Source organism: Rattus rattus, chromosome 11, assembly GCF_011064425.1.
Source record: "Rattus rattus isolate New Zealand chromosome 11, Rrattus_CSIRO_v1, whole genome shotgun sequence".
NCBI classification, from domain to species: Eukaryota; Metazoa; Chordata; class Mammalia; order Rodentia; family Muridae; genus Rattus; species Rattus rattus.
In genome coordinates, this window is record NC_046164.1 from 33,680,411 (window position 1) to 33,696,663 (window position 16,253).

The 16,253-nt window shown below is 41.8% G+C and overlaps 1 protein-coding gene across 1 annotated transcript in view; it reads right to left on the reverse strand.

The window, feature by feature from the left end:
- Ppat (phosphoribosyl pyrophosphate amidotransferase) overlaps positions 1–16,253 on the reverse strand; it is a 34,211-nt gene that overhangs the window by 15,660 nt on the left and 2,298 nt on the right. The window contains exon 2 of the mRNA XM_032916612.1: positions 427–493. Within this exon, the coding sequence (XP_032772503.1) occupies positions 427–493 (67 nt within the window). The remainder of the gene's footprint in view (positions 1–426; positions 494–16,253) is intronic.

Genomic DNA, 16,253 nt, shown 5'->3' on the forward strand with positions numbered 1-16,253 from the left:
CTGCCATAGCATTGAAACACTTCTATCTTATGACAGATAGTTAGCAATAAGATTTTATTACTAGGCAATGAAAATCAAAGCATCTTAAAATATTTAAATAGATGACTTCCTGGCTTGAATGAGCCAGCCTAGCAAAAGATCACTGGGAAGGAAGGGCATCCTAATTTGACAAAAGTGAGGACCCACAGAGGAACACAGACCTATCCAAGAGTATGGCTTCTAGCTACAAATTGATTTATCCCCCACCCATATTCATTTATTTACTTACTTGCTTACTTACAAACAGGTCTTACTATGGAGACTAAACTAGCCTCACACTCAGATCCACCTGCTTCTGCCTCAAGTCCTGGCCTTAATGATATGCGCCACGATGCCCAGCCTCCCCCCCCCAGCTCTAGCATCAGTGTTTTTAACGTTCAAACTTACCTTGTGCACCCTGAATTTAGGCACTGAACTCCCATCACTGGTCACAATACCAGCGCTCTCCTGACCTCTGTGAACAAAATAAATGTATCATTTGTTAAGTCAGACTCATAAGCTTTCTCAAGCACACCTTTCCCAAAAAGAGCCCATAAACTGAGGTTCACATGTTAAATGCTACGCACTGGCTTCACCTCTCTGGATATAAAGATATGATAGCGTCATCTAATTCTAATTGATGTGCCAGGTACTTCAGCCATCAGTGTTTACGTGACCCATCTAATCTGGCTTTCACAGCAATCCTGTGAATGATTATGATTCAGAGAAATGTAAAGACAATGAAGCAATGTAGCAAACGTGCGGCCATTAGGTTGTACTGTGGACTCAGAACAGATAACCCGACTCCAGAATTTGAATATCTAATGCCTACAATCTGCCTCTGAATAAAATTTCAACCACTGAAGTATGTACATATCAATATATATAAAAGAAGGCAAGAATACTTAGCTGAATATGGTAAAACTGTACACGACATCAAGGAAATTTTAATGGGACAAGGTACTATACCACAGGCTAGCTTCATGGGTCCCTCTTGCTCTGACCTCCAGTGTGCTGGGATAACAGCATCATCCCCACACCCTGCTAAAATTGCTTTTTTCTCTTTTGCTTTTTATATTCTCCAAGGTTTCTCCAACAAATCAATCCCCACCCCCCTGGTTTGGTTAACATGTCTAAGTAACCTGGCTGTCCTGGAGCTTGCTATGTAGAGCACGCTAGCCTCAAACTCAGAGATCCGCCTGCCTCTGCCTCCTTAATGCTGGGATCGAAGGTGTGCACCATCACCCTCAGCATGAAACAACAGTCTTCAAGTGATTATCAGCTATGAACTTCAGTCAAAATGCAATGCTTTTGCAAGTGTTTGCCCTTTTTCTTTTCTGTGTTTTGGTGTTTGCACCATGTGGGTGCCTGGTGCCCTAAAGGCTAGAACAGGGTGTCACATCCCCTAGGGCTGTAGTTACAGACCTTCGTAAGCCACCATGTGGATGCTGGGAACAGGGCCTGGGTCCTCCCCTTTGCTGGAACAGGTGCTCCTATCCACTGAGCTATCGCTTCAGCCCAAATGTAATGCTCTTCAGATACACAGCTATTCACACTAGCTACAAACCTTTAAAAATATCCCCACAGCTACCGCCAACCATTTCCAAGTAATTTTAAGAAGCCAACACTTTCGGTGAAGCTAAAAATTACGTAAGACTTCGTGCCCCCCACAAAGTACGTTTCATTCCCTTTGTCGCAAGGTTAATTTTCCCCTAAAGCCCAAATAAGATTAGCAGTCATTTCAGTCCAGGTTTCTTTAACCACCAAGCCTGCTTATTTGGCAGGTCCTCAAGTTACTCCCTTAGGCAGCTTGAACCAGTTAAACTACACCCTTTCAAGCTCTTAAGAGCGTATTGACAACCAGCCCTCTGGTTTCCTAGGAAACAAAAACATTAGCTAGAAATAGCAAATCATTTATTTCCAGGTCACTTTCAACATGGAGAGTGGACCTGGAAAACACTGGACTGAGGAGGAGGTTAAAGCTTTACTAAGTGTCTGGGCAGAAAGAAATATACGAAAACAACTTTACGGAACACTGAGAAATAGAGAAATCTTTATTTACGTTGCTAAAAGGCTGCGATCACTAGGAGTATACAGAGATTGGAAACAGTGCCGGGCAAAGTATAAAAATCTCAAGTATGAATACAGGACAGTTAAGCATGCCCACAGGTCAGGAGACAGCTCTAGAACGATGAAGTTTTTCCATGTTCTGGATGCAATTCTGCAGTCTGAACCGACCGCGCGGTTAACAGAGGAGAGCGATGGTAACAGCAAGTGCCTGGTAACCCTGAGCTCAAGTTCCGCCCCAGAGATCACAGAAGGTAAAAAGAAAACGCCATTCTTTTGTCTGTCGCTGCGCTTACAATTTCTAAATACATGTGATAAATGTAGCCTCAAATATCAAGATTAATAATAATAATAAAAAAAACATACCACTTGGCACAAGGTATGAATTCCCAAACCATTATTTCTTACACCCCAAACACAGATTAAAACAGCACTAAATTGCTATACTAACCATGGCTGGGTTGATATGCCTGAAACAGACAGGTCTGAAAGATACTTTAGGATTTATTTTTATACCCTTAGCAAAAGGAAAAATATCAAACAATGCTGTTCAGCTGCCGTTTTTCATATAGCTCCAAGGGAGACTGAAACTTTTCATCTACTATCCCCGCCTCTTAAATGGATAAATAAAGATAAACAAACAACAAACAAACAAGCTGTAATGAGCCCCCAGGAACCAGGGCTCCTCCAGGAAATTGAATGCTAGGAATGAAAACAGGCTACCTGCTGGACCTTGTGGGGCAAAGACCTTCTTTTCCAACAACGCGTCACTTCACAGGCAAGGTCAATAGATGGAGATTTTCTCCAGCTTTGGTCAAGACTAAATAATAAATAAGCCCATTCCCCATTTCTGTGTGTACTGTGCAGTTCTGAGGAATGAACAGCCTTGCTCTTGCTGACCAAGTGACACCCCTTGGCTGCATCCTTCCACATCTCTCCAGTCCTTTCTGTTAACTCTTGCAGGTTAAATATACTTGTTCATAACTGTAGATAAGACAGTCCTTCCTTTTCTCTCTTCTTCCCTCTCCTTTTCTCTTTTGCAGTGCTAGAAATTAACCTCTACACCCCTGACCCCACCCACTAACACTTAATGACAAGCAGACATGACATTTTTAGATTTAGTCACTTCTGTAAATGACTATACATGTCAATGGCATCTCACATAAGCCTCATGTTCATCTCACATAAGGCTCATGTTCTCGTAACTGAAATCAGTCTGGACCATAGTCCCAGGGGCCAAGAGTCCACTCATTTGTCTCTCCTTGCTTTATACAAATGCACCACGAACAGTAAGCATTCTAGCTCAACACCTCAAGACCAGAGCCTTTGAACAACTTTATGATTCGCACCACAAATGACTAACTTAGAAGGAAAAAGTCCTCCAAAGAGGTAGGTGTAAGAACCTTTCCGAATTCCACTGACCGTTTGAGCCAGGCCCTTTCTGTGACCATAAAACCAGACAATAGACAAATAGACGATTCTATCTTTACTATACCCTAGCCAGGCTCTAGTGGTACAGGACCCGTGGGCCATGATCCCCTTGCTTGTCTAATGTAGAATTTCAAATCTAAATCTGGACCACTCCTTACCTGAAACTTAGCCTCAATTAAATTGTGAAACCTGATTCTAAGTGGACAGTTTTAATGCTGAAAGCTTAAATGTGGCGATAAAGGTTCTCTCTGGAGGATCAAACAGGCTTGGCGGAAGTGTCTCTACCCACTGTGACACCTTGCCAGCCCTTATGCACACGGCCAAGCTGTATCAACCACTCTGCTACAAAATGTGTCCACCTCTACAAGAGCTATCAGTTACGCCAATCCGATTCTTCCCTCCTTAGTTCTGCAGGGAGAACGATTCCCTTCCAGGTACACTGTCGGCGTCATGAGAACACAGGAAGCGATCCCAGGAGAGCGTCAGAACCCAGGGAACCTTCCTGTTGATCTCTTGCACCAGGCAGAATGAACAAGGTATAGAATAGGCCAAAACGTAAAGAAACTGATCTACTTTGAAATGTAAGGAAAATAGACATGCCCCCCCTAATAGAGACTTAAAATCAACGATTTCTCTTTTTTAACCAATCTATACTGAAAATTTATCATTTCTAAGTCACGCAATTTCTTTAATAAAGTGCGAGTTTCCTAGAAACACTGGCTCTGAAGGTTCCAAACTTTACACTGTGAATCAGGTTAGCCATCTCAGAACTAAGCTGATCTGCATTAATGTACACACCCAGCACAGCTTTCTAGGGGTCTAGCACGGAGAAGGGAAATTTACATCTAAAGTAAATGAAAGTAAATCCACAAGGAAGTCCTATACGTTTTAATGACTTGCAATCCCTTACTGAAGCTAGCTTATGCCTGTGCCTTAAGAGAAAAGCCTACACTCCCTATCTTCTCACCTCCTATGGAGAAGGTGACTCAGACTGTATCTGCCCATGCATTCTGCCTGATTACACAACCCACGAGTGCGGTTCTCTCTCCGGCTGATGCAGGTATCTGCATGTCAATACTGAAAGCCTCTAATAATTCACCTTTTACTCCCAACAGCAGCAAACGAAGGAGGGAAAAGACTTACACGGCACCTAGAGGGGACAGTGAGAAATAAAAGGATATTTGAGCAAATCGTGAGCAGGCTTCAAAACACGGGAAGAGAAAGAGACTGGAAGCCATGCAGAATAAAGTACAGAAACCTAAAACATGAATATGAGACTGTAAGAACAGCCCAAGACCCCGGCATCACCGGGAATAGGACATTTTTTAATTAGTCGAATGCCGTGCTGGGAAATAGCAAGACAGAAAAATTCACCAAACAAGACGAAACAAAACAAAAACCATGAATTCCAAGATGGGGACAAACCTCACAATGTGCACATGTAGAATGGAAGCAGGATCAGACATGTAGAGGAGAGGGAACGTACTCTTAACATGCTGTCACATCATGAAGGGGCTGGTTCAGCTATAGAAGACGAATAAAATCTGCATTAAATAGGTTTCATTAAATGTTATTCATTTGAGTTATTTTGCACACATGCTACACGGGGGTGTATGGAAGAAGGGGCATGCGTCCCAGTGCACATGTGGAAGTCAGAACAACGCTATAAAATGTGTGTGTTCTCTATTTTCACACTCCACAGAGTGAGTTTAGGTTGCCAGGCATGCATACCACTCACCCACTGAACCATCAGGCGGGCCCTTTGCTGAATTCATAAAATGGATTTAAAGTAGATTTGTTCCCCCCCAAAGATGTTAAAAGAAAAAAAACAAAAACATAATTACAAAGAAGAAATAAAGTAGCATTTTTGGAACAAGTCTCAAAATAGATGACATCCTCAAAAAGCCAATAGGCAACCTCAGATCACAGAAGGTTAAGTTTTCACACCAACTGCATAAAACAGCAAATCTAAAAATGGCAGTCAAGACATCCTTAGAGGTGGGTGAGGTCTTCTGTGAAATGTGAAGCCCTTTAAAAATAAATGTAGTTCAAATGACAGAGATACAGTGCACACAAACAGGTAACAAGAAAGGAACTGAACCAGGATCCAGGAATCTAAGTCAGCCTCTGGGATGGAACCCTGACACAGCCTAGTACACAAACTTTTGTCTAAAATGGGAGGTTCGGGCGAGGTGGCCATGAAGACCTGGACAATGTACTTCCCTAAAGATTTCATTTGTGGCTTAAATACTGCAACCTTACCATGTGCACCTAAAGAAACAGGAGGGAATAGCAGTTAGGGCTGAAACTTTCAAGGAAGTAGAAAAAACAAGTATGCTAGGTATTTCTGCAGCTGTTTTCACTAAAACAATGTGAGCTATCTACTGATAAAGTTGCCCACAGGCAGGGCAGTGATCTGTCAAGGTTGAGAGGGGTAGGTGGAATCTGTGTCACAAGACTTAGAAATTAACATATGCTCAATACCCACCAGTAACCTTAGGCAAAAGGAACTCAAAAGTCAAAGAATCTAAAAGCAAAGGCTCACTGAGTTTTAGTGAATTTAAAGTGAAATTCTGAAAGAGGGTAAAGTTAAAACAAAAACTGCCTATCTCTTTATGTTCCTACAGTCGCTGCTGGAGGAAGTCACTAGAGATGACTCAGTAAGCATTATATCAGAGGACAGCTTTTCAAATGTAAGACACTGTCTGGACACAAGTAAAATGCTCTGTTTACAAGTGTAAGATAAAATACGACGTTATTATAGGGTACTGCTATAAATAAATTTAATTATCCCACCTCAGTTCCCAGAAAATCCTTATATTGGAGCCCTAACTCCCATGGTATTTGTGGGAATGGCTCTGGAGAACAATTTACATGAGGTCATGAGAGGGAGACTTTCATGATGTTTTATAAGAACCTAGGATGCTATTTAGGATATAACATTATGTGAAAGGTTATCACTCTTAGTTATGAAGTATATGGATGGGAGGGGAAATCAACAAGAACAAGGTAACTTTCTGTAGGCTGTTGTTCTTAAAGTGTAGAGTCATCGGAGAACTGATTTAAAATTTAAATCATTGTCTCCAGCACCAGAAACACTGAGACTAGGGGACACAGGATGCATGTTGAATGTGAGAATTACTGCCTTGTAGCAAACCTCTTCCACTCAAACCACAGGGCTACAGGAAAAAGCTTCACACAGCCCTGGAAAGGAGAAAGGCCAGTGGTGACTTACAAGCAAAGCCAGTCTAGTAGCCCTTTTCTGTGGTTTACTAGACAAGATGTTCTGTGCTTCATAGGTTTGGGGGGGAGGAGGATCAATCAATCAGATTACAGTTTTTAATAAGAAAAAGTCCCATGGGGAGAAGATTAGGTGCTGTTAGATCTGGGAGTAGAGTTCAATGTTAGAATGCCCAACTGGTTAATTTTGTAACCAGAGTTATAACTGATTCGCATAAACTCTGATACACCTATGTGGTGCAGATACAAAGGTACATCTTACCCTTCTGATGGGTTAATCCCCATTCCTTTCTAATATTTTCCTTTCTTACTTTAAAGTAAATTATAAATCTCTCTTCATTGTTAGAGGTAGGGCTGCAATTCCTCCTGGGCTGCCAATAACTAATTAAATCCTAAGCTCAAATTCCTGGAGATTTTGGTCTAGCACAGTGATTCTCAACCTGTGTGCAACAAGCTCCAAAAATATTTGTATTACGATTCATAAAGGGGGCAAAATTACAGTTATGGAGTAGCAACAAAAATTCTACAGTTGGGGGTCAGCACAACACAAATAGCATTACAGGGTCGCAGCGTTAGGAAGGTTGAAAGTTCCAGGGCTAACCCTCTGGAATTCAGCTCAGCACCTACGCTCTTAAGCACAGCTGTGCTGAGAATCACAGCGAGGTTGCCGTGCTCAGACAATGTGACCAGCACACAGTATGACAGATCACAGAGAACAGCACACAAGCACCAATTAGATTCCACTCAGAAGAAAAATTAGCCAATTCTAGCACGTTATCGCTTAAAACACGTGCACATGCAGTGAGAGAAAGCACCCATTAACAAGTATCTTGAAACTCTCAGACTACTCCAGTTACAAAAGATACCAGACAGAATTACTGTTATCTCAAACTGAAATATCCACATTCATGACGGAGGAACTCCCAATTCTTACTGTGGTAACCACTGTTCCGAGTCTGTTCTCATCAATGTGACCACCCATGCACACAGTGTTACAGGAGGACCCATCTCCACTTAGCATATCGTCTTTCATTAGGTTCGTGTGTGTTAGGACAAGTCTGTGCTATCATCTGCATAGTTAGTTCCTCGGATCACTTGGGTTCTTTCTGCCTCTTGGCTATTTTGAACAACGCTGCAGTGAAGAACAAGGGTACACAAAAGCCTTGGTTTATAAAGGAGCTTGCATATACAGCTTATCCAGGGCAAGGACTTTATGTTGAACCCGTTTTCAACTCTGGGGTATAAGTGTTGCAGCCGAACCATCTTATCTTTCCACTACGATCTTTAAAAGTCTACCAAGTTACGGTGATTAACAGATGTCCAGACGTGCATGAGGCCTGGAGATCACTTGGCACGAAAACCCAGCAAACCTGGAGATGAGGGCCCACTACTAAACACTGCCGAGTAATCTCTCTCCTCCCACCCTATGGCTGCTCTACACCAGTGTTTGTTAAGGTCACTTACTAGTTTGCAAAGATAACCTTCTAACAATTGATTTCATTAAGGTATTGGAAAATAACCATATTCTCTTGCATATCTGGGCCTTTATATGTAAGAAAGTTTTAAACGGAAGTTTTTCATGGACAGGAAGAGATATTTACTTCTCTTCAAAAGCCTGTGCCAACAACCTACTATCCCAGCATTTGAGGCTTGGTACAGTGACCAGGTATAGCTGGCCATTACTAAAGTTTGCAATAAGAAAATCAGTCCTTGAGGAGGGTTCCAGGGACATTTGCTATGCAAAGGGCAGCACGGAAATCTGTAGTGTCCTGACACAGGCACGCTCAGTTTGCTCAGTTCAAGTCAGAGAACCAACACCTTATCTTTATTTTAGCTATCTTAATGTAAACAAGTTATTTGTTTTTTTAATTTCAAGCTTTGATGATTTTCTTCTCACACTGGAAAACAACATCCACATACAAATGCACCACAGAAATCCTTTCGTTTTCCAGAGAACATGCTCTAATTAATTGAGGGGCTAATTAAATGTGTTTGTTTATAGAGGGTTTCATGTAGCTCAGATGGGCCTCTAACTCCCTCTGTAGCTGAGGATGACTTTGGACTCCTGACTCATCTCATTACTACTCATATGGTGTGCACATCGATGTTTTGTTTTTGCATACATGGAAGTGACTTTTATTTGAACAACACCCCGAGGGCAGTGTTACCATGCTATATAGAGCTTCTAAAGGTTAGGTGCTTTGTTGAACCTCAGAGAGAAATCAGATAACCTTCATTCAGGCATGACTTACAGACGCTGTTGATAGTGAGTCCAATGTTAATGAATCTACATGAAGCAGAAATACACAAGAGTTATATACTGACCTATGGAAGAAGTATCCTAATTAGAGCCTTCCAGGAGTCCAACTCTGTATGTTCCCTGGGGGGAAATGGTTCACTACTCATGTCAGTTTTACACAGTGAGAATTGCTAAGAATGAGAATTGCAGGGTGTGGGTGGCACATGCTTTTAGTCCCAGCACTCAAGAGGCAGAAGCAAGTCAGAAGTCTTGAGTTCAAGGCTAGCCTGGTCAACAAAGCAAGTTCCAGGGCAGTCAAAGCTACATAGGGAGACCCTGTCTCAAAGAGAGGAGAGGGACTAAAGTGTAGGTATCTTACTGAGTGGCTCTACATGACTCCAGAATGCAGTCTATCATTTGAGGGTTGATGCTGCCACAAACTTCATCTTGGGGTCACTGTGGAAATATGTCCTTAACGAGCTCTGGGCTCTGGCTTGAGGAAGCTCTCCTCATACCCGCTACTGAATATACTTACAGGTCTCCTAACTATTTTGACTCACTGGCTTATTAATACAAATTACTTCCTAGTTCAAAAATCAATTTTGTAAACATCTAAATATTGTTCAACATATTGTTACACAGTGTACTATTTTTAAAATACTGTCCCAAGTATAGCAAGTCCTATCAGAGCCTGCTACACTTCCATTCAGAGTACAACACAGGAGTAACTGTGCTATACCCAGGGTTCGAACGACTGACCTGGAGACATCTCCTACGTGTACAGCACACCAGATAACCCCATGACACTTACTAGGCTTAGGACTATCAGCTCCTGAAAATATTTTATGAGTGAGAAATCTGCCCAGTCAAACTCTTCTTGGGGAATATAGAATAGTTTCCACATGAAACTGTTAAAGTTACTACAGTGATCTCCTGTCTTCACTATCAACTACACTAAGGAGCATCCTTATTTACCATGAAGACCAAATGAGAATGCTCTTAGGTGCTAAACAGACAGACTTGCTCTGAGAATACTATCTCAGCCCCAAGTTCAACACACTGCCTCGCAGTTTAATGCGGGACACTTGAAGATGCTGAAGGAGGCGGTCCCATCATGGCCGCCTTAGAATGTGGTTGACGAAGGCACGCCTCCTCAGTCACGGTTATGTTTTGGAAGAGAGAATTCTGCCCCAATAGTGGGGCTCAGCACAACCTTCAACTGAAAGAACAGATTACATTCAAACTGCGACTCTGTTTTCTACCAGAGGAAAATACCATGAACGCTCAGGGTCCGGGTGGCTAGATTTTAAGTGTTCTTTTCACATTTTCAGTCTAGTATGTGCTGTTGAAAGCTAGACCTCTATTATGTATTCCTCAGAGCTTTCTTATTATACCTAAGTTGGTACAGAGTATGAGAGGTGAAAGACAATATTCCCATTTCTTACCAGAAGAAATAGTAAGTAACATACTTTATAGTTGTAAAAATCCTGTGAGAACCAACTGACCGAAAGCAGCTACCTCAGGTGGCAGTCTGCCTTGTTTCCAGACTGACTGTAGAGTTGTGAGAACACAAGAACTGTTAACATGTGTGAATAACCGAAAGCCTGTTGGTTCACAGGTAATCGTATTCCCTTGGAAGGTGCTGAAAGTCACACACACACCGTGACATCAAATGACCCAGGAGCTGGAAGGTGCCAGTCTGAAAACGAGGTCACAGCACGGGTACAAATATGGCATGGTGAAAGAGTCAGGCAAACGCCTGAAGAGACCACCAGAAACAAAGGGACATCGGAGGAAACTGCCCAGAGACCTATCCAGTTTGGGATAGACAGAGACTGGAAACAATGTCATGATACCACGCATAAAACCCCAAACCATGAACACAGAGTTTTACAGAAGACAAATGATAGCCCTCGGAGAAAACGGAGATTTCATGATGAAACTGACTGCATCCTAAAAAGCAGGACTCCTGGAATTACCAAACGGAAACACGGTAAGCTTGGCAATGACTTTAACATAAGAACTCAGGCACTTTTCTCTTTGTATTTAAGCTACCAAGAAAAAAAAATAGTCTTTTAGGGGTTGGGGATTTAGTTCAGTGGTAGAGCGTTTGCCTAGCAAGCACAAGACCCTGGGTTTGGTCTCCCGCTCCAAAAAAAAAAGAAGAAAAAGAAAAAAAAATAGTCTTTTAAAAACAAAGTCCACACACCACCATTATTTATTCAACTGACTAAAATATATTTCTAACTTCAATTCCTTTCTAGGCCCTGACCAAAATACTCCTAATTCTTCAACTCATTAATTTTTCTAATCACTTCAGTATTCCTAGTTTAATATACTTGAAAGCTAACACATACCACAAGGCACCACACACTGATTTTCTTATGCTTGTTTAAGAACCACCTGAAGGTCACTTTGGAAGCCATGGAACTGGGAGCAACAAGAGAAAAGCACAGGAAGGCGGTAAGAGCCTGGGAAATGCCAGGGCCTTTTTCTCTATGAAGAACTTTTGTTGCATTTTCCTGATAACAGAGATATTTAGCCCCGTCCCTGACAAACTAGACTAAATACAGTCTGTGGACTGAGTAGAGAATGCTGGGAAATTAGTTCACATTAAGAGTAAGAGGAACTCAAAGTCACTGGATTCGTTCCCAGTCAGGTAAGTGCAATAACCACGCCCCTTCAAATTACGCTTAGTTACATAAAAGGAATGGGGCCCACAAATTAAAAAGCTATAAAATTTGGTTTTCTCAAAGGGTAGGTAATAATCGGTATACTGTTTTAATAATTATAAAGATAAGCCAAACTCTGAAGTCTTTTTAGAATTATACAAATTAAAACCCTGAAATGAACCAGCGATCCAGATGTCACAACCCATTTCCTTGTAAGCCCAGTACTTGGGAGCCTAAGGGGAGACCTGAGTGAGGCGGAGGTCATCCAAGGATACATAATAGAGCTCCAGGCTAGCCTGGGATAGAGTGAGAGACCCTGTCTTAAAAAGTCAAAGCATGAGCTAACCAGATACTAGAAGAGAAAGTTCAATGCAATATAGAAGACACACAAATATGCTGACATTCAAGCTCCTTATATAAAAGGCACAATATTTCTTTTTTTTTTTAATTTTTTTAAAGATTTACTTATTGGGGTTGGGGATTTAGCTCAGTGGTAGAGCGCTTGCCTAGCAGGCGCAAGGCCCTGGGTTCAGTCCCCAGCTCCGAAAAAAAAAGAAAAGAGAAAAAGAAAAAAAAAAACTTTACTTATTTATTATATGTGAGTACTCTGTGGCTATCTTCAGACACACCAGAAGAGGGCATCAGATCTCATTACAGATGGTTATGAGCCATCATGTGGTTGCTGGGAATTGAACTCAGAACCTCTGGAAGAGCGGTCAGTGATCTTAACCGCTGAGCCATCTCTCCAGCCCAAAAGGCACAATATTTCTATATAAGCCACACATCTCCTCCTGTATATTTTAAACATCTCACTGCTGTTAGATAATATCTAATACAATGTAACTGCTGTGAAACAGTCACACTGTATTGTTTAAAAAGCAATGGCAAGAAAGCCTTTTTATTATTCCGTACAGCTAGTTTAAAAAAATTCCTTTCAGTATTTATGGATTGAAACCATGGCTACAGAAGGCATGTAGACAGATGGCTGACTATATCCAGGAATGTGCACAAGACTAAACTGAGTTCTAGTCTCTCTCTGCGCCTAATTAGATAGCCCAATCTTGTGACCATCACCCAAATCAACATTCAGAAGGTTAAGAAGGATCAAAAGTTCAAAGCCAGCCTTGGTTACACAGCAAAAGCATATAAACAACAAAAAAATATAATACCAACAAAACCAAGAATTCCAGATGCCCTTACAAACCTGCTAGCTTTTAACTCCATCCCAAAAGACCATCACTAATCCATCTACCATCATAGTTTAGCTTAACACTTGTACTCGCCCCTGCCCTCAGTATGAACTTCAAATGTCAAGTTCTTCTCATGCAGTCATGCTTCTGAGATCCATTCCTAACTGTGCTTGTGTTGGGAATGTTTTGTGTATTACTCTGGAACGGTCTATTCCATTCCATCACCCCCTCCCCCATATTATTCCAGTTTCCCCCCAGACTAAGGCCATTATGAGTAAGTGCGTGCCTGTCAATGAACATCTGTCTGCACCTCTCAGTGCATACCCAAGGGGGATACAGCCGTATCCAGACTTAATCCCAGGCACTATTCTAAAGGGTTTGTAAGAATTTAGTCCAAACAAACTACGACCTAGCTGTTGATCCTTATGGCCAATTTAAATGCGGAAACTGAGTTCTAGAGACTCCTGTGCTTCTGAACTAGTGAGTTAACACGCTTCTGTGAGGTCAGGAGTCACACTTGCCCTGTGTTCCCTACGGAAGGCCAGTCATTTAAAAGTACATCACGATCTCAGAACAGCACAGGACACCTGATGATAATGGCAGCGGGCAACTGTATTTGCTAGACCGTGCTTCTCATCATTGTAGTGCGTGGTTATTTATAGAGGCTCCTATGACATAAAACAACTGTGACCCAGGCTGTTACCCTGGCAGCAGCCTCCTACAGCTAATGTTTACCCAGTCTCTTGATTGAACAAGATACCTTGTTGAGTGATTGACCCTCATCAAACAAGCTTGTACACTAAGAGCTATGATGTGATGTGCATAGCAACAAAATGGCCCAGTGATATACTTCTTGGATGGAATATATCCATATCCCAGTACCTAGCTGGCACGCAACGCATGGGGGAGGGGGGGACTGAACCCCAACACGCACCCCGGCTCTGGTAATCAAGGGAGGTGAAGAATCTTGCAGTACCATTTAATTTATAAAAAGTGGGTCAGAGGAGCTGGCCCACCTTTACCTCCAGTGAATGTCACGTGAGGAGATTGCTGGCTACTGGCTCAATACAGAAAAGCATCTTTCTGAGCTGACTAAGTCTCAACACGAGAACTTTAAAGTACTTACCCGTAGCCCAAAAGATGACAAAACAGATCCACAAGTCTATGAGGATCGTCCAAGACTAAGCTGGTGGTTTAGCTTCATTGTTACCACCAGCAGCCTTAATCCGGCGCCCCGCCAAAAGCTCAGCTTCCCACCGCATTGTGTTCCTCAGCACCCTTTGGGAAGAGGCCTGGGAATACTTACCTTGGAGGCTGTCTGAGTGTACCTCTCCCTATTGGCTGCTTTTCTGGTGATATTACACATTCTTTACAGAAACAATGTCTACACCTCTCAAGAAAATGTCTCCTGAGATCCTTACAAACTGGTTTCCTCAAAGCTTACTAGAACTGGAAGGTTCTACAGGATGTTTCTTCTATCAGGACCCTCACCTTCATCAGGTAAACGTCACAAATGTTTAGAAGCCTAAAAATATGTAGTATTAGTCATTGGTTTTAATTTCTGCTCTGGAACAGGACCACTCACTGACACGCTCATTTCCTAAATAACAAAACAAAACAAAACAAAACAAAAAAAAAAAAAAAAAAAAAAAAAAAAAAAAAACCAAACCACCCAATAATCTATTTTTCATTACTATTACAAAATACAGAAAGGTACCTTATACTTTTTTGGTTTTGGTTTCCTTTTGGTTTTTGAGACAGGGTTTCTCTGGCTGGCTGGCCTGGAACTCCCTCTGCATACCAACTCCATTCGAGAGATCCACCTGCCTCTGCCTCCCGAGAGCCAGGATCACAGGCGTGTGTCATCGCTAGGCCCAGCTTAGGCACTTTTTTTCTTTTAAAAGGTTTGGGAGACTCAAAGTCAATGTTTGGGAAGTCCCATCCGTTCAGTTTCTAGTGAGACTCTCAGTGTGTGTGACCTCATGGTAAAGGTCACGTGTAATGGTGAGGGAGGAAGTCAGGGAGGGCATAGTTGAACAGAAGGCCAAAAGAATTCCAGGATGGGGCTCACTCTTTTATAGCATCTTGCTCTCTCAGAGCTAATTTCCTCAGTCAGACCACTCTTAACCCACAATCGAACCTTCCCGTGAGCTCCATCTCTTAAAAGATACCACTACAGCACTGCCACACCCAGCATCACTTCCCACACACAAACCTTTGGAGAACAAACCATATCCATAAGCAGCTGATTGATGGGATAGTTTGAGTAACCTTTTTTTTAAAAAAAAAAAAAAAGAAGAATTTTAAATAAACAGGTCCAAACTGTTCTATCTCCATAAGATGGGATGGTGATTTAAAGATAAAAGTGAGTGACCAGAGATGTCTAGAACAGTTCAGACTTGTCTAGAATTGTTCAGAATCTCTGCAAATAACTAGATTCGATGTTTCCAAGCCCACACGGTTTCTGGTGATTTTATGACTCTTATGTGAGTACATCCTCATGTGAATGGTAATACTGAAGGCTTCTGAAGTAAGCCACTCCTCTCTTTGTATTGGTTTTTCCAGACAGAGAGGGTTTCTGTGTATTCCTGGCTGTCCTGGAACTCAGGAGATCCTCCTGCCTCTGCCTCCAAGTGCCAGGATAAAAGGAATGTGCCACAGTCACTCTATCGTACCTCTCTTTTGAAGAAACGTGCCTTTAATTCTACTATACATTCACCTGTGATCACCTTTCCAGGTTTTAATAGTCCCATGTTCAGTGCAATATACATACATTAGTTCTTAGGCTGGTTATGTAACTTGGTGGACAGTGTGTGCTTAGTCCATGTGAGAAGGCCCCTGTGTAATCCTAAGCACACCATCCCTCAAAGTGTGTCCTTATTTTCTCTGGTCCTGAACTATGGTTTTATGGTAACAGGTCTATTATATCTTCTGGACAGGTCTATTATATCTTGGTTTTAGGGTAACAGGCAACTATTATATCTTCTGGACATAATGGTATGGCATTCCACTGGTTTTTCAATTCAAGTTAATGCTACTGAATGATAAGAGATGCTCCTCTTTATTTAAAATGTTGCACTACCTAGATTTGTACTGAGATCTAGGTAAACCTTAATGTCAATTCTTATTCAAGGAAAATCCTAAGTCTCTAGGTAGTATGTTTGTTCCCCCAGAAACTAGCTTATCACTGATGTTCAAAAGAAAAAAACCAAACCAAGTCAAACCACTCCACAGTCCTATTTTTAACTCTAGTCTCCTAACAAAGCCTCCCTTAGTTTAGTTAAATAGTTATCCTAATAAAGTCCTTCCTCTTTTGGTAGACAAGTCTTGCTTTGTTTGCCAGCGCTGAGATTATACACTATACTATAAAATATAACCCATTGATACCACTAAGAC